The 23,606-nt window shown below is 33.3% G+C and overlaps 1 protein-coding gene across 4 annotated transcripts in view; it reads left to right on the plus strand.

Moving 5' to 3' along the window:
- AGL (amylo-alpha-1,6-glucosidase and 4-alpha-glucanotransferase) overlaps window positions 1-23,606 on the plus strand; it is a gene marked incomplete at its 3' end in the record, with an annotated part of 80,158 nt that overhangs the window by 18,833 nt on the left and 37,719 nt on the right. For all 4 annotated transcript variants that reach the window (XM_079929154.1, XM_079929156.1, XM_079929157.1 and 1 more), the window contains exons 6-24: window positions 3,493-3,674; window positions 3,839-3,950; window positions 7,025-7,148; window positions 7,492-7,594; window positions 7,690-7,787; window positions 8,433-8,572; window positions 9,619-9,806; window positions 11,547-11,670; window positions 12,260-12,423; window positions 12,699-12,800; window positions 12,912-13,067; window positions 13,161-13,311; window positions 15,521-15,645; window positions 15,735-15,847; window positions 15,966-16,100; window positions 18,532-18,662; window positions 21,754-21,890; window positions 22,163-22,296; window positions 23,199-23,374. In XM_079929154.1, coding sequence (XP_079785280.1) covers window positions 3,493-3,674; window positions 3,839-3,950; window positions 7,025-7,148; window positions 7,492-7,594; window positions 7,690-7,787; window positions 8,433-8,572; window positions 9,619-9,806; window positions 11,547-11,670; window positions 12,260-12,423; window positions 12,699-12,800; window positions 12,912-13,067; window positions 13,161-13,311; window positions 15,521-15,645; window positions 15,735-15,847; window positions 15,966-16,100; window positions 18,532-18,662; window positions 21,754-21,890; window positions 22,163-22,296; window positions 23,199-23,374 — 2,595 coding nt within the window. The remainder of the gene's footprint in view (window positions 1-3,492; window positions 3,675-3,838; window positions 3,951-7,024; window positions 7,149-7,491; window positions 7,595-7,689; window positions 7,788-8,432; window positions 8,573-9,618; window positions 9,807-11,546; window positions 11,671-12,259; window positions 12,424-12,698; window positions 12,801-12,911; window positions 13,068-13,160; window positions 13,312-15,520; window positions 15,646-15,734; window positions 15,848-15,965; window positions 16,101-18,531; window positions 18,663-21,753; window positions 21,891-22,162; window positions 22,297-23,198; window positions 23,375-23,606) is intronic.

The raw sequence follows: 23,606 nt of genomic DNA on the forward strand, positions 1-23,606 counted from the left end.
TACTTGAAGAAATAATGGCTGAAAACCTCCCAATCTCCAACATTAATTGACACATCCTAAAACTCAGGGACCTCCAGATAACATAAACAAAAGAGAGCTACCCTCAGACACATCATAGTAAAAATTTTGAAAGCCAAAGATTTAGGGAATCTTGAAAGTAATGTCTTGAAAGGCAGAGATTATCAGAGTCAATTAAAAAATAAATAAATAAAACAAGATCCAAATATATGCTGTCTACATGCCACACACTTTAAATTCAAAGATACAGGTAGGTTGACAGCAAAAGGATGGAAAAAGATAAACCTGAACTGGTTAGTTTAGGAGTTCCCTCTCTGACTGCTGCAGAGATGGCTCAGCCTTGGGCATACACAAGGTCTTCCAGACTGCCAGAGGTGAATGGGATTTCTTTTTAAGGCTGGCTTCCTAGAAGTCACCCTAGGTCAGAGTGTACTTCGTTGTTCACTCGGTGTGCCTGCCTCTCCCAGAATGAAACTAACCCCAGACTGGGAGGTAAGGGGAGAGGGCATCTCCCATCTTGGCCACACCTGCCTGGAGTAGAGCACTGGGGTAGAGCTTCCATAACACGTGGTTGGTCGGGTGGGATAAGGGAGCAGGTTGTGGTTCAAGTGCCACAGACTCTTGCTAGTCTTACTAAGAATTAGTAGATTTTCTTGAATAAATGTTTCTCCATGTGCCAGATGCCCTTAGGACAATTTCCAGAGTCTTTCTTTACTGTGCTACTCTGGAAGTCCATCTTTCATTTTTAATTTTGATATGTATTAAGACATATTTTGGAGTTTAACTTCTCTTTCATATAGAATGGAAAAAATACTTTTATTACCTAATGTTTAGAATTCTTTCATTTTACACTTGATTTTGTTTCATAAAATTGAGATAAGAAACAAAGTTTCAGGATTTTACCATGTAAAAAGTTGGGGTTGCCTTAGTATTTTAATAAACGAAAATCCAAATTGGATATAATTATCATGACATTTTTCTCTTATATAATCTTGAATTTCAATGACTATGGTGATAAATCTTGGGAAAACTATCTTGATTCAAATTTGGAGAATTATCAATTTAACTTTTATTATAACATCTCTGCTTCTTATGTATTTTGTCTATTAAATAAATACTAAGTAAATCAGTGACTTACTAAATGATTTATCATATACGTGAAACTAAAAATAATAATGATTTTAAAACTCTGTAAGGATTATAATGGTTCTCAGCTGAGTGAACAAGGCATGACCACATTCATCTCAGCCATAGAGCAAAAGGGTTAGACTGCAGATTCTGAAGAGACTTGTCCAGTTCTTTTTCTGGCTGTGTGACTTTTGCTGAGGTACCTATCTCAGGCTTTCAAATGAACATAATAGTATGTCCTATATCATTTGGAAGAGCATGAGGGTTAATAAATTAATGCACTTAACAGTTCCTGGCATATGGTAGGTATTGAAAAATTGTTACTACTTTCATGTACATTAACCACTCCTGAGCATGAACTTACAGGGCATTAGTCCATTTTAAAGATGAAGCAAAATGTGTCTAGCTTTTATTTGTTTATTAATAAATTAAAACAAATTACCTCCAATGTTGTAAACACTTGAAATACCTTGCAAAACTCCTGATTCTGATTCTGAACTTACTGCTACAAATGGGTAATAAGATACAAGCTATACCCTTGTTATTGGAGTATATTTTTTTTAGCAGTTTCTCAGCCTCACTTGTATCAGTTTTATTGAAACAATATATCTTATTAACCTTTCAAGATTAGCTATACAAAGAGGCTGCCTATGAGAGAACTGAGTTTTCTTCCATCAGGATTGTCTAAGCAAAATTAAAAACAAACAAACAAAAAACCCTTTCTAGAATGAAGGCTCCATGAGCACCTGAACCTTGCTCCCTTATTTTCTACAGAATATCTAGCTCCCAGAACAGTGCCTGGGATATATGACACTTTCAGTGTAGATATATGTGGACCTATGAATGGATTTTGAGTTAACAAGCTGTCCCCAGGCAGTGCTATCATCACATGCTTGGGTAGATGTGCCTGGGCCTCAGCTGGAGTCTGGGCCAGTTTGAGAGATGTACTGAGAAGAGTGGGTGTGAGGAAAGAGAAGGACTAAAATGTAGCAAACCTCCCTCCAGGGTTTAGGGGAGATGAGAAGGAAAAGAGAGGGCACGAAAGAGAGAAGCAAAAATTTAAGGCAACCAAGATAACGACACCTTTTGAAAATCAAGGAAGGTCTTGAAAATCAAGGAGGTCTTTTGTAAATCACGGAAGGACTAATCAGTAATGACAAATGTAGAGTTGAAAGTGATGAAAATGAGAAAGTAACACTAAATTTCATGATTAGGAGGCTGGAGTAATCTCGGTGGAGCACTGGCTGTAGAAGCAGACTGTAGTGGGAGAAGGAATGAGAGTGTGGGGAGAAAGTGGAAGCAGTAGATACAGGTTGGGTTTTCAAGATGTTTGGTCTCGATACTAATAGACCCTGCAGAACTTAGAGAAATAACTGCATTTAGATAAGTTGTGTGTTTGTATTCTTAGCTTTGGGGAGATACAAGCATATTTAAAGATCTAGAGGAAGGAATCTCACCTCCCTCTCCCACTCAAAAAAAAAAAAAAAAACCACAGGAATACATGATATGTAGGAGAAAAAGATATAAATGACATTTTGCATTCTAAGGATAGGTAAGAGAGAGAACCTAGAGCTTAGGTGGGGCCGAAGGAGGGCCCTGTCACTCAGGAGACCAGAAGTAAAAAGGAGAAGCTCCTGGGGAAAGTAAATGTCAGGGGGCTCTTCTGCCCTAGAACCTAACAGCCAGACACTGAAAAGCCCAAACCAGAATTGAAGATACAGGTAACTTTCTGCTTTAATGAGGCCAGAGAACTTGAAGTCAGGGCAAAAGCCCAGTCTGCCTTAAAGGAAAAGATGTCCTTTAGGTTTAGAAGGAGCATTCCAAAATAAGTTCACCCAAGGAGCATCAAAAGAGGCCAAGGGGGCTTCCCTGGTGGCACAGTGTTTGAGAGTCCACCTGCCGATGCAGGGGACATGGGTTCGTGCCCCGGTCTGGGAAGATCCCACATGCCGCAGAGCGGCTGGGCCCGTGAGCCATGGCCGCTGGGTCTGCGTGTCTGGAGCCTGTGCTCTGCAATGGGAGAGGCCACAACGGTGAGAGGCCCGCGTACCGCAAAAAAAAAAAAAAAAAAAAAAGAGGCCAAGGATAAGACCCTTCTTAACTCCCACTGCAATAGTGAACAATTTATACAATGGAAAACTCTTACAACAGGAAAGAAAAATATATGGTGAAATAGATGATAGGATACCACAACCAAAAAATTGTTTTCATATTACAATATCATTATAAAATATTGATATCTAATATATAAGAAAATGAGTGATAGATGTTGATATTTTATTTTATCTTTAAACTTAACTTCAGTTTAATTACATGATATGCCTTTATGTTTCCTTTTTCTTTAAGCTACTAAAAGTAAATGGCTCCAGGAACATCCAGAAAGTGCATATAACCTTGTGAATTCCCCACACTTAAAACCTGCCTGGGTCTTAGACAGAGCACTTTGGCATTTATCCTGTGACGTTGCAGAAGGGAAATACAAAGAAAGAGGAGTAGCTGCTTTGATTGAAAATGATCATCAAATGAATGTCAGTATGTATAGAGGAATACCACACTAAAACAATAGCAGAATTTCTAAAGTGTAAAGTAAATGTGTGGTTGAAAATCATTTAGAACCTGTCTTTTAATATGCTAAATAATGTTTAGTAAAAAGATTTTAAATGTGTATATTTTAACTATTGATATTTTCCAGTGCATTCGAAAAATAATTTGGGAGGATATTTTCCCAAAGATCCATCTCTGGGAATTTTTCCAAGTGGATGTTGACAAAGCAGTTGAGCAATTTAGAGGACTTCTTACACAAGGTACAGGATATACACTAGAATGTTTCTATCGATTTTAAGAAATCTAGTATTGCTCTTGAAGCGATAACTCTTCTCTTGGTTAACACATTATTAAATCTGTTATTATTATATGATATTTGTATTGTTTTTGATGCTCTAAAACTATGATTCTGGAAGCTATCTTAGAGTTAGCAGAGATATCTAAAGGGCATGTCATAATACATACTTATTTCCCTCGGGGACTGTTTCTTACACTGATTCCTTAGCACAATGCTCAGAATACCGTAGAGCTCAATATGTATTTGTTAAATGCATGAATGGCAGGTAAGTAGAGCAGAGTATTTCAGCGGCCAAAGACTCAAAACAGTCTTTGAAACTGAGAGATGTATGTCCTCTGTTGGCTAACATAGGAATCTCAACTGAGGTAGAGGGGCTTCTAGCTGATGGCGCCTACCATTAAGGCTACCTAACCACTAGTGAGACTGACTCAGGTACTAGCCAGTAGCAAAGATAAAGAAACAGATCTCCCTGACAAAGTAGTATAGAAAAAAACATGCTGAAAGAGAAATTAGGGTTTTTTGGAGGCAAATTAGAAAAATTATAAAGAATGTATCTTCAATTAGTATAGGACAGCCTAACAGCAAGGATCTTTGATGGCTAGAAATCCTCTTCCTCATCCAGAAACTAGAGCTTGCATAGGGCCCAGAAATACTGCCTTCAAAGTAGAAATCAGTATGACCTGAGGCCCAGGAAGCTTAGGGTCAGATTTACTCTCTCAACTTTCACAATTGTGTAACATCTTAATACATGAATTTTTTATATTAACTTTCCTTCATGTTTTATTTTACTGAAGATCTCCCCTTCCCTCTGATGTTTATAAGCTGTATTATTTATTTGCAATAATGTGCAAAAATATAATAAATGGAATGTGTGAGTTCCTCTCCCCCAAAACCTACTTACTAGAAGGAACTATCAATTAATAGTTTCTTGTGTTTCTTTTCAGACTCTTTTTGAAAGAAATTCCAATTTTATCTAATTATATATATATAAATTATATTCGTAAGTTTTATATTTATATCTATTTTATACACACACAAATAAAACTATAGCATATGGATTGTTTAACAACTTGTTATTTTAGTTGACAGCATGATCTTATTACAGCTAATTATTTCTTTTAACCTCTAGATAGAATACACTGTTTTAAAGTACTTGAATTTCTTTAGCCTTTTAGATAGATTATTTGCAGTTCATTTCTCATTCATTCAATACGTATTTATTGAATCAACTGTTATGTGAAAGACACTCTTCCAGGCGTGGGGATTCAGTGGTGAACATAGTAGCAAGCCCTTGCCCTAGGAGAATTTATATTCTTATAAGCAGTACTATAGAAAATATATCCTTGTACATGTTATCTTTACTTGCTATGTGAGTAAATCTGTAGGACAAATTGTTAGACATAGAATTCATGGGTCAAAGGGTATACAGATTTCATGATAAATTTATGATAGATATTGTCAAATTGCTTTTCAACACAAGTTGTACCAGTTTACATTATCACTAACTATACCATCACCAATGTTAGATACCATTAATCTTTATAATCTTTGTCAATAAGGGAAAATATTCATTATTTTAATTTACATTTCTTTGCCTATTAGTGAAATATCTTTTCACATGTTAATTAGCCATTTATAGTTCTTCCATTAATTCCCTATTAATGTTCTTTCCCTATTTTTCTACTGGGTTGTTTGTCTTTTTCATATTGACTTATTATTCTTTGTGATTCCTTATTATAGTGGCCTCAAATATATCCTCCTAGTATGCTGTTGATCTTTTAACTCTTGTTTATGGTAGTTTTTCCCCCAGTGTAACCAAATTTGTTAATTTTTTCTTTTATGGCTTCTGATTTCACATTGTGCCTAGACCTTCAAACAGCAATCTATGTTTTCTTCTGATAATCTTATTTATATTTTACTTTTAAATATTTAGTATACCTGGAATTTATATAAAGAAGATATTTAACTTTATTATTATTTTTAAAAATGATATTGAGTTGATAATCCATCCTTTTATACTGATTTGGGGTACCACCATGATACTTCATAATGTATAATCATACACTAAATACACATGGACCTGTTAGCTGTGCTATTCCAGTGATCTGTCTTTTAGTCTACCAGTACTAAAGACTTTTATAATGTACACTGATTGTGTAGCTTTTTCTCTTTTTTAAACACTTCTGGAATTTTTCATGTATGTTACTCATCTGGATTAACCTCAGAAAATACATATTAAAATCTATTTAATTTTTATCTTAGTTTGTTTGGGCCTTTATAAGCCATTGCAAAATCTTTTTAGAATAAGCTAGGTATTAATTAATATAAAATCAAACCCAGTGGAGGCAATCCTGTACCAATACCTGATTTATTAGGAACAAGTTCCAGAAGAAGAGTGAAAATTCCCCCCATAAAAGGTTTATTTACTTTTTTCATTTTTTATTATTATGTAAGAATATGCTTGTTGATGAAAAGGAAAACAGTATGAAAACAAACCTGTGTGCTTCTTTCAGAGAAAGTTAGGTTGTTAATATGACTTACTTTTTAGAATAGAAAGCAATCTTTGAGGAAAAAAAAGTCCTAATGTTAATGTATTTGGTAGCACCTGTGAAGAAAATTTGTACCATCAACATCCTTAATGCCCTAAAGAATATATAGAATAACTGAATGCCAACTGAGGTAGAAAGATGGGACTGAGGTTGAGCTGGTAGGAACTGCTGTGTTTTTCTTTTATAGTGTTTTTGGGGTTTTTTTCCTCAGTCAGTCTCTCTCTCTCTCTCTCTCTCTTTCTCTCTCTCTCTCTCTCTCTCTCTGTCTTTCCTTCCGTGTGTGTGTGTGTGTGTGTGTGTGTGTGTGTGTGTGTGTGTGTTAGATGGTGTGCAGGAGGATGGACAGGGAGGTGGGAAGGATGCTTATGAAATAAACATATATTTTATTTTCCAAGAAAAAACTATAAACTAAAAATTTGAAATCAGTAACAGTTATAATCTCCTTATGCATAGCTGCATTTAAGATATAATATTTTCTTTCTTTCAGGAAATAGGAAAACAACAAAGCCTGATCCAAAACAACACCTTAAGATTATTCAGGATCCTGAATACAGACGACTTGGCTGTACTGTAGATATGAACGTTGCACTAGCAACTTTCATACCACATGAGTATGTTTTATATTTTACTACATATTAAAGAGTACTATTACTTGTAAACCTTTATGGATAGTATTATTTTCATGCTATTGTTAAAAGCCTGAATATAAAATGAAAAAAAGTAATTCACCATAATTCTACTACTTCAAACGCATGACATTTCCCCTCTTGTCTGTGTGCTGGTCCATGTTCCTATACATAAATGTAAAAATGTATACAGTTGGAAAACTTCTTTAGCCATAATTAAGATCCTGATGAATATATTTAAAGTTTCTATGACCATTATTAGAAAATTTTTAAATGTAGAATTTGTAAAACCATTAAATAATGTTTGTATTGCTTTATCTGTTTCAAGTAATGGGCCAGCCGCAATTAACGAATGCTGCAGTTGGTTCCGGAAGAGAATTGAGGAATTAAATTCAGAGAAGCATCAACTCGTGAACTATCATCAGGAACAGGTTTTACCTACTTCTTTTGAACTGCTGTTTTTCTTTGAGTGTTAATACTGTTTCTTGTTGTTGTCGTTGATGTAATATAATTTCATGTTTTCTAGGCAGTTAATTGCCTTTTGGGAAATGTGTTTTATGAACGACTGGCTGGCCATGGTCCTAAACTAGGACCTGTCACTAGAAAACATCCTTTGGTTACCAGGTATTCCATTTTTGTTTTCTTCTCATTAAAGGTTAAAAATTGAAAATTGTATTAAACTCTTCAAATTAACCTAAATGTTTCCTTTAATGTGTGACTCAGTACATTTCTTAAATTGAAATAGAAGTTTTGATCTGGTAACTAAGCTTAATATTAATTAATTTTGTTAGGCACATCTTTAGTTAGAGAAACTATCATTATTATGAACCAATTTATAATCATTTACATTCATGTTTCTGGAGGACTGCATACTTACTAATAAATTCAACGTTAATCAAATTAAGCAAGCATTTAGTTCCTTATACTTTAAGTAATATACAACATAGATTAGGCAACTGAAGTGTAGTAAAAACCTTTGCAAAATAATGTCAATTCCTCAGTGATTTTCTTAGTAATTTTATGAGATTTTTAAAGTTATTATTTAGAATGTTAATCAGATATGCTATTTCTCAAATCCTATTAGGTTTACTCAAAATGTCTACTGACAATTTTTTTTACCTATATTGCAGTTTATTTCCCATAAATGGTGTCAAACTAATCTTTTCTATTCTATTCACTAGGGAAGAAGTTTAATTTTAATAGTGCTAATTCACATTCTCTCCAAGGAGTTTCTCTGTATGGATTTCATACTTGATTGTATCTCCCTAGATATTTTACTTTCCCTTTTGAAGAAATGCCCCTCTCCACAGAAGAATCTATGATTCATGTCCCAAATAAAGCTTGTTTTCTGATGGCACATAATGGATGGGTAATGGGAGATGATCCCCTTCGAAACTTTGCTGAACCAGGTATATCATTTTTGTTAACTTCTCTATGGATAGGGAAATAAAAGTTCACGGCAAGCTCAAAATATAAATTGTTTATTGATTTTTCCCCCACTATGCTAGTGTTTTTAAAACTATTTCATTACAGATGCCAGAGGTGCATACAGTTTGAGAGAGAAGAGAAGGGATTGACAGGATGGGATTCACCTTCTTCTTTTCCCTCCATTCCCTTTCTACCCCTTATCTCCTCAAACAGAATAGCTTTTATATATCTATTTTATATTGTGGTTCTGCCTAAGAGTTTATTTGGGCAACAATTTATTGCGTTTTTAAAAGACATTTGAAACCTCTATTATTACAACTATTTACCATAAGAGATATTTTCACTCATTAGCCAGAGGAGTATTTAAGGTATTTGAATGGCAGTTAAACTAGAAACCAGTTGTTTTTAGATTCCCTCTCACTTAATACTAGCATCTTATTTTTCTACAGCTATTTCATTGCCAGGAAGAATTTTGCAGGGGACCTATCAATATATTTATTTTTTAACATTTTAGAATTAGAAGCCTGTTTTAATGACATTAAATTTAATTCAGAAATCTCATTTTTTAAAAAAAAAAAAGAGTGTAGCTTTGGATTTAAGTACCTCTGCCCTCTCCTTTCTAACCATTCTAAATGAAAAAAGACATTCTGCTCTACACCGTGGATTTAATGTAACCTATTGCCAAAAATTGGTAGCAAGGTGGAGATGGAGCTTTAAATGTTTTTGGTAGAACTGTAGCTTTAAAGGCCTACTATTATTGTTTTCCTTCAAGAAGTAACTTAAATTTTTGCCATTAAGCACACATTTTTAGAAGAGACAATAAGGTACAATTTTAGCAAAATAGATATGAGATCCAAATTACTATTAACTTTAAAAAATTTTATCCCATGCTATTTTAGATGTAATTTTAACCTATATATGGTTTGTGTTAGAAATAGTAAATGTGTTTTAAAAACAAGTTTTTCCTTGAAGTAAATGTTTTCATTTTGTTTCTCAAACCATTGAAAGCAAGCTCCTTTCTTAACAGGTTCAGATGTTTATCTAAGGAGAGAACTTATTTGCTGGGGAGACAGTGTTAAATTACGCTATGGGAAAAAACCAGAGGACTGTCCTTATCTCTGGGCACACATGAAAAAATACACTGAAATAACTGCGACTTATTTCCAGGGAGTCCGTCTTGATAACTGTCACTCAACACCTCTTCATGTAGCCGAGGTACAGAAAAACAATTCATCTACGTTAAGAAAAGAAATTCAGTATTCTCTCCTAGCTTTCCTTAAATAGAGTATACAAATATATGTTTCCTTTTGCTAGTTGGATACCAACATTGATTTGGTGGTAGTATTTAACACTTGCATAATTTGCATAGTTCTGACAATTTTTTGATGCAGCTGTTATGGAGTACTGGGCTATAAAATGTTTGAGTTAATATTTTTATTTTAAGTTAGGGAAGTACATTATATTGTCTCTGATAATACACACACAACCATATTGCTGTATATATATTATTAAAATATTCATATTTTAATATTAAAACAGAATTAATCTTATTAATATTTTAATATATAAGTATTAATTTGTCTTATTCTTGTTATTTTTAGGTTGCTTTCAATACATTAGTAGCCACTGTGAAGTTGAATAGCTTATTTCATATTATAATGATTATTTAAACCCTAACATTACAGCATATTGAAACTATTTTAGCCTCATTGATTCAATTTTTATTAATTGTTTATAAAAATGTAAATGTAAACATAAAAGTTTTCTATTCCTCTTTGGGTTTTTTTACAGTAACTTAAGCAATGCCAACACTTACAGCATTATCTTTTACCTTTTGCAGCTTTGTAAACACTTCAAATTTTCATTCTGTTTATAAGATCTTTGATAGTTTTCTAGTCACAAGTTAGTGTTCTTTGGAAATGTGTGCTTATCTGAAAAACATCTATTTCTATACTTTTAAAGCAGTATTATGATGTATATGTTTCAAGTCCTGTGATGAAAAACTGATTTGATTTGGAAGAATTTAATGAACATTAGTTAAGGTGGTAGACGTTTTTTAGCTTCAAAAAATGGCAGAGGATTTTTTGTGTGTGCCTTTATAGCAACATCAAAAAAAAATACACTTTTAAGATTGTTATAACATTATGGCAAAAGTTAGAATATTAAAATTTAATTTGCTTAATTTTAAGTTACATAATCCTCTAGGATCTTACTTGATAGAATTTCAAGTATTTTATTAGTCTTTGTGTAAATGTTATGTTAAAAAAAAACTTTTTGGAACTGATCTGATTTCTGATTAAGAGTTTTGGGGGGAAAAAAAAAAAGAGTTTTGGGGAATTCCCTGGTGGTCCAGTAGTTAGGACTCAGTGGTTTCACTGCAATGGCCCCAGTTCAGTCCCTGGTCAGGGAACTAAGATACTGCAAGCTGCAAAGCATGGCCAAAAAAAAAAAGTTTACTATCATCTGTAGGAAAAACTGGCTTCAGTCTGGTCAGACCTAATCTTTGCAATAGCTAAATGATTCACCAGTAGGGAATTTATCATGAATAGCTTAGTCAAGTGCCTGGAAATTAATGGTCTGATTAGAGGTATTAAAAACAAACATAAAACGGGGGGAAATCCTAGCAGAACTGCAGTGTTATGGTTTACATTTTTTAATGTGACACTAACATTTTTCTTCTTTCTTTTTTCCTCCCCCTTGTGTCCCTATATCTGCAAAATCTAATCTTCCTTTTTAACTGTTATATTGTCTTTATAAATTCTCTTGTTTCCTGTGTGTATTGGTCTGTTTTATGTTTTCTTACATATGCACAATTACTTTATTTGGAAATTCATCTTTTGTCTTGCTACATGATATTTTCCTTTGTCAAATCCATGCCTAATCTTGCCTCCTCTCCTTCCCCTGCACCATCTTGCTTTTCTCTTTCTGTTACATTTGTAACTGTGCTTTTTGCAGTACATGTTGGATGCTGCTAGGAAATTGCAACCCAATTTATATGTAGTAGCTGAACTGTTCACAGGAAGTGAAGACCTGGACAATATCTTTGTTACTAGACTGGGCATTAGTTCCTTAATAAGAGGTAGGCTTATTGAAAGTGTTTCTCCCATCTAAAGCTTTAGTTTTTGTTTAAGTAGATTAAAAGGCATTTAATAGCTTTATATACAGCATTTAATAATGTTCAACATAGTTACTGTTCTTTTAAATATTCTACTCAGAATTTCCTAGTATAACTTAGTCTGTTTTCATCAGTAAAAATTTCCACTTTGGGGTAAAATATCTCACTTTAACTTGAAAGAGCAGTGGAATGAACTGATGATTCATGAACAAAACCATTTTTTTGGTTGTTGAAAATATACAAATCTGTTTTTCATCTCCTACCTGCCTGTGTGATATAATCTTTAGATTTTTCTTCATAGATTTTATATAACCAACATCCTAATAAACAACATATGTTCCCTTTTACCTGCATGAACCATTTCTCTGGTTAAGTTACAGAGAAGACTTTTTTGTCATTTAAACTAATGGACATTTGTTTAAATGTTTAAAGCTGTTTTATTTTTTATAATATTTATGTGGTCTTTTTTTGAAAATCAGTCATGATACGAAATCTAATCTCTTCTTGGACATTGATAATGAAGATTGTTAAAATATTCTGTAATGCCTTGCAGAGGCAATGAGTGCGTATGACAGTCATGAAGAGGGCAGATTAGTTTACCGATATGGAGGAGAACCTGTTGGATCCTTCGTTCAGCCCTGTTTGAGGCCTTTAATGCCAGCTATTGCACATGCCCTGTTTATGGATGTTACCCATGATAATGAGTGTCCTATTGTGGTAAGTATCTAACGTGTTTCTTGTATTTACTGATTTTGCTGAATGTTTTGATATTTAGTTCCCTGCTATTTAGTGGTAGTAATATCCACAAAACTTCAAAATAGTGCCTTAGTGATTGTGATACAAAGGTTTTTGAGCATTTTGTTATTTGTTATCTTATCAAATGTATTTATGCACTTATCCTTTTACTTCATTATGCTATAGGATGGCACTTTGCATTTGAAAGAAAATAAACTTTTGGGTTTTTGTTTGTTTGTTTTTTTATTGTTTTCTAGCATAGGTCAGCATATGATGCTCTCCCAAGTTCCACGATTGTTTCTATGGCATGTTGTGCTAGTGGAAGTACTAAGGGCTATGACGAATTAGTGCCTCATCAGGTTTGTTTGTGTTGTTTTTTAAAACTACAAGGCAAAAAACTTTGATCATTTTTACCAAAAGTTCTCATTGTAATTAAAACGTACACATGGCTAAGTTGTAATTTTGTTCAGATTTCAGTAGTTTCTGAAGAACGGTTTTACACTAAGTGGAATCCTGCAGCATCACCGTCCAATTTCGGTGAAGTTAATTTCCAAAGTGGCATCATTGCAGCCAGGTGTGCCATCAATAAACTTCACCAAGAGCTTGGAGCCAAGGGTTTTATTCAGGCAAGAAACTAAATTTTCTAGGTTTCTTTCTTAAGGTTCAATTTTAGAGTCTTCCCAATTTGAGCACTAATGTGTTTTCTCTTTGTTTCTCAGGTGTATGTGGATCAAGTTGATGAAGACATAGTGGCAGTAACAAGACACTCACCTAGTATCCATCAATCAGTTGTATCTGTGTCTAGAACTGCTTTCAGGAATCCCAAGACTTCATTTTACAGGAAGGAAGTGCCTCAAATGTGCATCCCTGGTAATGGGATCTAAAAAGTGTTATTGTGATTATATTGTTAAATTGTTGATAATAATAATAATAAATATTATTAAATTGTTACATATCGTATATATTGTAACAGTGCAAGTGTAGACGTAGTTGAGAAAAAGCATTAGAAATTTTTGATAGCTTATATTTTTACTACATGGAACAAAACCTGAAAATACTCTCAAATGTTAACATTTTTTGAGTTGTGAAGTGATTTTGTTTTCATCCTAATACATTCCCTTATCTCCTAATTTGTATAAAATGAACATGTAATTCTTCTATACCCAGGAAAATATATATGTATGTTCATGTGTTTGTATATATGTATATACATATATTCATATGTGTGTCCAAGTGTTTTTATGTATGTGTATACACATATTTACATATATAAACCAAAATGGAAAATAGTTTAATTTTTAAGGCTCTTTATAATCCATCCTCACCTACCTTCCTGGCCCTGTGTCACTCCACTATTTCAACCAAATAGATATTTTCACTGTTCCCCAAGTAGTCTTACTTACACTTATTTATGAATTCTTTACATCTTTCAAGGACTAAAGTTTCACCTCCTTTGAGAATCTTTCTCTAAGTATTCAGTGAACTCTCTCTCCTCTGAACATAAAGTAATTATATTCTCTCTATATCACTCTGACACTTAGTTATAAAATACATCCTTGAGATATATCCTTAGTATTGCTTGATTTTTTTCTAGACGTGTATTTCATTTCCTTCCTTATTATTATATATAATATATTATGGCATAACATGCTCCTGTGCATACAGCAGCTGTCCAAGTCTGTTGATTAATTGAGTGAATGAAGATTCTCATAAAAATCATCATATTCTATATTGGTTGCTAGTTGCTAAATATTCATAACTCCCATTTTTAGAAATTATCAACTTGAATAGTTTCAGAGTCAAATGTTTATTACTTTTTTTGACTAGTCACATGTTTATATTCAGTAATCTTATTTGGTTGTTGCTAATATACATACATAGTTTTACATGGCTGCACTCAGTGTATACAGTAGTTTCTCAGGGGTTTTTTTTTTTTTTGTCAGTGATCATCCTTAAAACATTTTCCACTTTATCAGTCCACAAAATTGTGATTTTCATTATGTTAAATATTTCATATTTTATTATGTTAGTATTCCATTTTTAATATTTTGGGGTATGTTTAGCAGTGTTCTTTAAGATTTGAATATACACTAGGAATAATTCTTTTTCTTTTGAACAATTTTCTTAGTATATATTTCCAGAAGTAGATTTCTGGATCAAAAAGTCTTTCATTGTCAGATTAATGGTTCAAATTATTTAAATAATTTAAATAATAATGTTGCAGTTTTATATATCCTTTGGTCCAGCAATTCTATTCCCAGGTATATATCTGAGAAACTCTTCTGCATTTCCATTAGGAAATATGCACAGAAATATTTATTGTAACATTATTTATAGTAGAGAAAAACAATAACAATGTTAATAAAATGAATGCATTTTGGTATATTCATACAGTGGAATACTATTTGGCATTTGAAATAAATGAGGTAGAGCTAATTTATATTAGCTGAACAAACCTAAAAAATACAGTGTTGTCCAATAGAAAGGAAGTTGCAGAAATGTATATATAACTTGAATCACTTAAATAAACTTGGACATATGGAGAATAGTATATATTTGCTTAGGGAAACATACATATGTAGCAAAAATGCACAGGATCAATGAACTCCAACCTTCAGGTAGTGGTTGCCTCTGAAGGGGGAGAAAGGGTACACAGGGACATCAGTTGGATTTGGAATGTTTTCTTAAGTGAGGTAAAGAGATCTGGGTGTTTTAAATTTTTCCCTATTTTTTCTGTCTTTGAAATATTCCATTTTTTAAATGTAAGCCTTTCAAGTGATCTACTTTCTCTCCACTCAATATTAGGAAGGTTGTATATTGTTCCCCAGAGCTAAGCCATTATTACTTGATGAGATCTTTTTTCAAATAAAGCTTTGTTAATTAAGTTGTGATTTTTTTTTAAAGCATTGTGTAAAAGCTGCATCTTGGGTAGAATTATCTACTTTCAGACTGGTTTTTTTTTTTAATTAACTGATATTTCATATTCAACTTTAAGTTAAGTGATTTAAAACCTCTTTACCAATTCTTAATTTCAGATGGTTTAATATGAAGTTTTGCTAAAGTTTTTATATATTCCTAGGCAAAATTGAAGAAGTAGTTCTTGAAGCTAGAACTGTTGAGAGAAATACGGAACCTTATAGGAAGGATGCTAATTCAATCAATGGAATGCCAAATATCACAGTAGAAATTAGAGAACATATTCAGGTATTTGGGACTCTCATCCCACTACTGTGTTTAACATTTTAAGGACATTAGAATTATTTATTGAACAGTTTTATATAATTTTTTTCAAGCTTAATGAAAGTAAAATTGTTAAACAAGCTGGAATTACCACAAAAGGACCCAATGAATATATTCAAGAAATAGAGTTTGAAAATTTGTCTCCTGGAAGTGTTATTATATTCAGGTATGTTAATTAGAGTTCAAACTGTTAACTTGACTTATATTTAAAGTGTTTTACATATCCTGTTAATTTTGAATAAATTACTCCTAAAAATTAACTATATTTTAATTAATGTTTTCAGAGTTAGTCTTGATCCACATGCACAAGCTGCTGTTGGAATTCTTCGAAATCATCTGACACAATTCAGTCCTCATTTTAAATCTGGGAGTCTTGCTGTTGACAACACAGATCCTATATTAAAAATTCCTTTTGCTTCGTAAGTATGCCTTATTTTATGGAGATTTGCACTTTAATAACTGATAAGTTACCGCAAGCCTGATTTAAGCAATTTTAAGAGTCCTGTATATCCTTGTTGCTTAAAGGATGGTCTAAGGACCAGGAGTATTTTCATCACTTAGTGTTAACATTTTGTCCTGTGGCTTGTGCCTGTGTATGCAAGCATGTGCTCTCACTCATACACTCCCAGATAGATAGATAGATAAACATGTATACATATATATGCTATACATATCTATCTATCTATCTATATACACGTCTCTGTATACATATACACACAGGTTTTCTGAACTATTTGAGACTAAGTTGCATACTTCATACTTCTTACCACTTCATTTATTTAATGTCAATGCATTATTCTAATATATGGCTATACCATAATTTATTTCATCAGTCTACATTTTTTGGACAGCTGAATTGCTCCCAATTATTCCCTATTATGTATGTCTTTGTACATTCATCTTTGCATAAATCCTTTGTTATTCCTTTACTAATCAGATTAGCCCTTGCTAGGTGGTACCATATAGTACTAAAGAGTATGGGTTTTGAAATTTAAGGCTGGGTTTAACTCCAGCTTCACCACTGTCAGTATGATCTTGAACAAATTATTTAGACTTTCTTCATCTCAGTTTCCTCATCTGGAAAATGGGGCTTATAATAGTTCCTACCTCTTAGATTTTGTAAGGATTAAATAGGATAATGCATATAAAGCACTTAACACAATTCATGGCACATAACGAATACTCAATATATGTTTGATATCATGAGTACTAGGATAATTTCCAGGGTTGGAATTTCTGAGTTAGACTGTCTGTATATATGAGACTTTTAATACTGCCAAATCTGCTCCAGAAAGATTATATTAATTAATATTTTCAGCTCTATGTAAAAGAGTCTAGTATCGCACATCCTTACTAATACTGAGTATATATTATTGTAATGTTTAACAGCATAGAGGATGCGACTAGACTGCTAGGGTTTGAGTCTAATTTCAGACTCTTAGCTGTAAGACGTAAGACCTTGGGCAAGTTACCTAAGATATAATTATAGTGACTCACAGAATAGTGTTTGACACAGAGTGAGTGATCAGTAAGTGTTAGCTATTAGTCAAATTGGTAAACATAAAATACTTTAAAATGATATCTCAATTTATTTTAAATTTTAAGCTAATTTTTTTGTTCATCAGCCATTTGTATTTATTTGGTGATATGTCATTTTACATATTAGCTCATTTTTCTGTTCCGTTCAATTGTTTTTGTTGTTTTTTAAGAGCTTTTATTAATAAGGGTATTAACTCTTAATTCAAACCATACTTAGTAGTTACATTCTAAAGAAAAATCTGTGATGAAGCAGTTTTGTGTTTCTATGGAAGGTTTATAAAATGCACATTCCTCATCAGAGCTACTTAGATTATTTTGGGACAAGATCAAGAAATCTACACTTTAATATGCTTTGCAGGTGATTCTTATGCAAGGAGTTCACTGACTACATCTTGAAAAATACTGCACTAGAATGGACTTGGTACTGAGGCTACTGATAGATTTGACTCACTCTTGATTCACAAATTGCCAAGGAACGGTTAGTCCCAGCTGGGAGGAGGGAGGCTAACAAAGACCGAGGGAACAAAGCACAGCTGACAGTTTTCTAAGCTCAGAGGATATGTATTCAGTTATATAAAATGAAATTATATAACTGAGTAGTTAGAAGTGCAAGAAAAGAAAGTAGGGTTTCAGCTGCATTCAGGTGTAGTCATTTACACAATCTCACTGCTAACTGGACAAAGGGAAACCAAGGCGATGATAGTTAAACACTTCCTTCTGCTCATTATCAAGAAACATCTTTATCTAAGAAAATCTGGTTTCTTAAACAACCAAGCTGAAGGGTAATGCAACCTTAGGAGCTGAAAGGAGAAGAGGAGAGGAATGTAGCAGTAGAGTAACACATGATTTCTAAGGTCGTTAACTGTGACTTTTGATTATCCTTTTATTGGTCCTTTGATAATTATTTTGAGTTTAAGATAATTAGCATAAAAAGTTCTTATTGCCCCACATAGGAGAATATAAAGAAGAGGAAAAACTAAGTCTGAACTAGAAAGATTAAAAACAAATTTATAAGATAAAGGATATAGCAACCAAAAGATTTTTCCAGTATACTTCTAATTAATAAAATTTAGCACTTGATTATTTCTTTGGCTTGGGAGAAATGTTACTTCTAATTGAGTTTTTAGCATGTTTATCCTCTAATTATTATTTATAAATGTATATTGTTTACAATGTATAGTATAATGCTGAGTTCCTAAAACATACATTGCTAAAACATTTTTTGTTATGATTCATATTTTCTTTATTTTTATTGAGAGCAAGTGAAATTTCAGTATGTTTAACCAGTTTTCTTTATTTTCCAACTTTTAGTATTGCCTCTAAATTAACTTTGGCTGAGCTAAATCAGGTACTTTACCGATGTGAATCAGAAGAACAAGAAGATGGTGGAGGGTGTTATAACATACCAAACTGGTCATCTCTTAAATATGCAGGTCTTCAAGGTAAGCAAGTATAAGGATAGTGAAACTTTTCGGGGTTTTTTGTTTTTGTTTTTGTATTTAAGGGTCATATGGTGTCTTCCTTATAGGAATGAGTATGGGCTCAGAGTTCAACTGCTTTGGCAGTTGAAATTATGGCTCTGCCACCTACTCATTGACCTCTGGCAAGTAACTTAAATTCTCTGTGCCCCAACTTCTGCCTCCATAAAATGTGAATAATATTGTCTGATTCATAGACTTTTATGAGGGTTAAATGAGTTCATTCGTTTGGGCTCCAAATGGGACTAGGTTGTAAATATATTCATCTTCCTTTTTTGTCTAATTGGAAATATTTTTTTGTTGCATATTTGTTTTAACCTACAAAGAGAACTTTCAGTTAAATATTATGCAGTTAGAGTAGTTGTAAAGTGGGATACAGGAACTAAATATTTAACTATCAGTTTAATTCATTTGGCTGGTAATATTTTCTTAGATTTTTATCTAGGAAATTTGGTTTCTCACACATGTGTTCCTGGTTCATATAGTTTCCCACTTACCAAACCTCCTTTTCAACTCCTTATTTCTCTGTCCATCTAACCCATCTTTAAGGGCCAATTCAATTCTTAACATCTTCCACAAATCTTTCCTTAACTATTGCTTTCACAGTAATTTCTTTGTCCTCCAGACACCCATTGCATTTATCTATTATGTCTCTTATTAGCCCTTGGAATTTACTGCCTTATTTTAATAATAAATATAATTTTTGTATGAATCTTTATTATGGTGGTCAAGAAATAGGCTTTAGAACCACACTTTGTGGGTTGCACTGACTAGCTGTATAACTATATGGTAAACTCTCTGTGGCTCAGTTTTCTCATCTGTAAAATGAAGATAAAAACAGAATCTGGGCTTCCCTGGTGGCGCAGTGGTTGGGAGTCTGCCTGCCGATGCAGGGGACACGGGTTCGTGCCCTGGTCTGGGAGGATCCCACATGCCGCGGAGCGGCTGGGCCCGTGGGTCATGGCCACTGAGCCTCCGCGTCCGGAGCTTGTGCTCTGCAGCGGGAGAGGCCACATCAGTGAGAGGCCCACGTACAGCAAAAAAAAAAAAAAAAAAAAAACAGAATCTACCACAAGGGGTTACTGTTAGAATTAAATGAATTAATACATGTAAAGTACTTAGACAATGCTTATAGTTCATAGTAAGTATTCAGTGAAATTAGCTTTAAAACTCCACTACGTAGACTGTACCTTGAGAAAGAACAATGTTTGCCTTTTGGGGGATTCTTGGTTTTTAGCTTTCATACCTTCTACAAAATCAAGCACATAAGAAGCTCTCAATAAAAATTTGTAAGACTTTTTGTGCTTATGACATTTTGTTTTTTTCTAAAATATTCTCATTTTCAACAAAAAATGTTTTGTGCTGTGAGTAATAAAGCAATATATATCTTACCACTCTTAAGCAGATACCTACCATTTTCACTCTGAGCTGTTAAACTCCTTCTGTTTGCCTGAAAAGACCATACTTGTGTGAACTTCTCTTCTGGCCTTTATGTTTCTTAAAGTTACGTCCGGTTTTTTACTAATTTCTCTTTACCTTCTCATGAAATGATTTTTCTCATTCTTTCTAAGTATAATTGCCCTTCCCTGATTTATTTTTTACTCTATACCAATCCCTTTACCCTCTGGCAATTTAGTATTTCCAGCAGCCACCTGATATTTCCAGCAGGCTGTTAATAGCAACCTCAGATTAAATCACACTTAACCATTTCACTGACCTTTCTCTCCTCTAACCAAAATCCCCCTTCCCTACTTCTTGTAACAATACATATTCAGTCATGTTGGAATCCAGGAATCCACTTTTGGACCTGCCCCTTTTATCCTCAACATTTGATCAATAATTAATCAAAATTATTGTATATGTGTTCACCCCACATCAATAATCATGACTTCTGGATTTTTTTCTGTATTCTCTTTTGGTATACTATTTCCTTTTTATTTCCACGGTTATCATCCTGTCTAGGACTAAGTCCTGTCTACAAAACCAACTAACCAGTTTTCCAACCTCTTGATACCTTTTCCACAAATCATACCATCCCATTGGGTATCATCAGACCTCTCTTCTAAAACACTGCTCCGTCATGTCATTCCATTAGTCAGTAAGTGGAGCTAACACTTACTGAGCAATATTTACCTTCCCTGAAAATGCTAGGGTGTATATAGACCATTATTTTATACTGTCTTGTTTTCTAGATTTTTTTATGTTTTAAGCTTTGTTTCCTAAAGAAGATTATAAGCTTCCTGAAGGAAAGAATATCTTAAATTTATATATTTATTTTTTAATTTCTCAAAACATGCTATATACTCAGTAAAATTAATTAAATTCTAACTAAATAAATTTATTTGAAATGAAGTCAATGAAGCCAATATAATTTTTTAAGGTGGAAATTACTACCTTATTAAATAATGAAAGTTGTACTCTTGCTCTGTCATTGAAATAATAGAATGTGCTATATATGCATAGGAATTCTAATACTTCTATCTGAGTAGTACTTGAGGATATGCCTGTATACCTCATTTTGATACTTCATTTAGTTCCAAGTACCTCCTGTTATATTTCAAAGAGCCTCTCCAAAACAGACTTTATTTATTACCACCATAGGTGCTCTTGCTGTCTCTGAAACCAGTTCTATGATTTTCTTAAATCTTGCCTGAATATTAAGGAATCCACCACTTTTCAACTGTGAAAAGATATAGACTTATCAGTTTTCTTCCCCCAGATCCTTAGGGCAGGGAAGCTATGCCAATTGCCTTTGAATATTGTAATATTAAAATTCAAAAGAGCAGGACCAGCCCCAGAAAATAGGAGTCTAGGAAAACTCCGCATAGCTCCTGTGACAGCAGTCCCCTTCAGTATGCCTTTGTATCTTGGTTCAAGTCAGTATTGCCACACTTATCTCCAGCCCTGGGAAGTGCCACTAAGGACTGTGCAGTCCTTCTGTTTACCTGTATATGTGTTCACCCCAAATCTCTAGAGACTAGCAGCAGCCCAGGCTATGAGAACAAACTACCTTTGCCAGTGATTAAATTGTCATGATATTTCTCTAAATTTTCAGGATTAATGTCCATATTGGCAGAAATAAGACCAAAGAATGACTTGGGGCATCCCTTTTGTGATAATTTGAGATCTGGAGACTGGATGATTGACTATGTCAGTAACCGGCTTATTTCACGGTCAGGAACCATTGCTGAAGTAAGTAAAGCTATATTCTAGTCCAGAAAAACAAGGGCACAATAAGAAGTATATTAACATACTACATATAATATTTATATTGTTTTCTAACCTGAAACATTATTTTCTAAACTGAAACATTTTCCTCCCTTCTTCGTCGTCTTTCAGTTCTAATAAGTGAAAATCTGGTTAATAGATTGCTAGATAGTAGAATTGAATGTTTGGATTTAGCTTTTAAAATACACCTAGCCTATAAGCACATCAAATTAACTCTTAAAATTATTTTATAACAGGTTGGTAAATGGTTGCAGGCTATGTTCTTCTACCTGAAGCAGATCCCACGTTACCTTATCCCTTGTTACTTTGATGCTATATTAATTGGTGCATATACCACTCTCCTGGATATAGCATGGAAGCAGATGTCAAGGTATATCCAGCAAAGCTTGAGTAGATAAGCATGTTTGTATAGAAGCCACATACAGTCAGTTTAAACACTCTTAAAAGACCAAAACATGAGGAATTGTCATACACACATAGAGCTGAAAAAGTTGATAAGTGGGTAGTAAATTTATTAACATCCTTTAATCTGGAACACACAAAAACAGTTATTAAAATCTGTTCTATAAAACTAAAAAACATGTTGATGGGAAATTTTAATTGTTTTATGTTATCTGTTTCTGTTTATTCCTTGACTTGTTAAGTTAATGGATACAATTTCGTAAATCTACACACAGCATTCTTTTTTCTAATTTTTCATTAATTAACAGAAAAAATATTCTTCTATTATGATAAAGGAAATTTGCCTTTATTGGTGAATTTCCCTAAAATGAAACCACAGGTCGGAATGTACCAGTGAAGAGCTGCCAAATCGATTTGGGCATGATCTCAGAAGGAACAAAACTTCAGCCCTACCATTTGTTTTACAACAGGCCTTTTAAAGCCAGCTAGACAGAATACTGGGTGAGATGAAAGCAGTTCTGAAACCTTATCCAAATTGAAAATTTTGTTCTACTGATATTAGCATTGTTACACATTTGTGTAGAGAGACTTTTTGAAGGGAAGAAACCAAGTAAAATAATATTGCCAAAAATTTTTGAATCAATGGGTATAAAATTTCAGGTATGCAAGATGAGTAAGTTTTGAGATCTGATGTACAACATTGTGGCTATAAATAACAATATTGTGTTGTACTCTTAAAAATCTGTTTTACACAGGTAGGTCTCAACTTAGTTGTTCTTACCCTAATAAAATTTTTTGAATAAATAAATGAATAATAAAAAATTTTGTATTTCCACACATAATATTTTGAACTCTATAACATTGTTGCAGCTTTGTTCAGAACGGTTCTACCTTTGTGAAACACCTTTCCCTGGGTTCAGTCCAAATGTGTGGAGTAGGAAAATCCCCTTCTCTGCCACTTCTTTCACCTTCCCTTATGGATGTACCATGCAGGCTGAATGAAATCACAAGAGAGAAGGAGCAGTGTTGTGTGTCTCTAGCTGCAGGTAAGAAATTATGTACAAGGTTAAATGTGTAAGTCAGGATTTGAGAGGACACTATGAAGAAATTATTATTAAAAAAACTCATGATGTTATTCAAGATTTCATGTTACTGCTTAGTAAAATTTCATAGGTATTCACTTGTAAAAATAATGACCGTTCTAACTATTTAATTACCACTGTGCACCAGACATTTATTTATGTGCATTTTTTATTGTGGATAGTTAATCCTTTTTTT

This window comes from Stenella coeruleoalba, assembly GCF_951394435.1.
Source record: "Stenella coeruleoalba genome assembly, chromosome: 1".
Taxonomy (NCBI): Eukaryota; Metazoa; Chordata; class Mammalia; order Artiodactyla; family Delphinidae; genus Stenella; species Stenella coeruleoalba.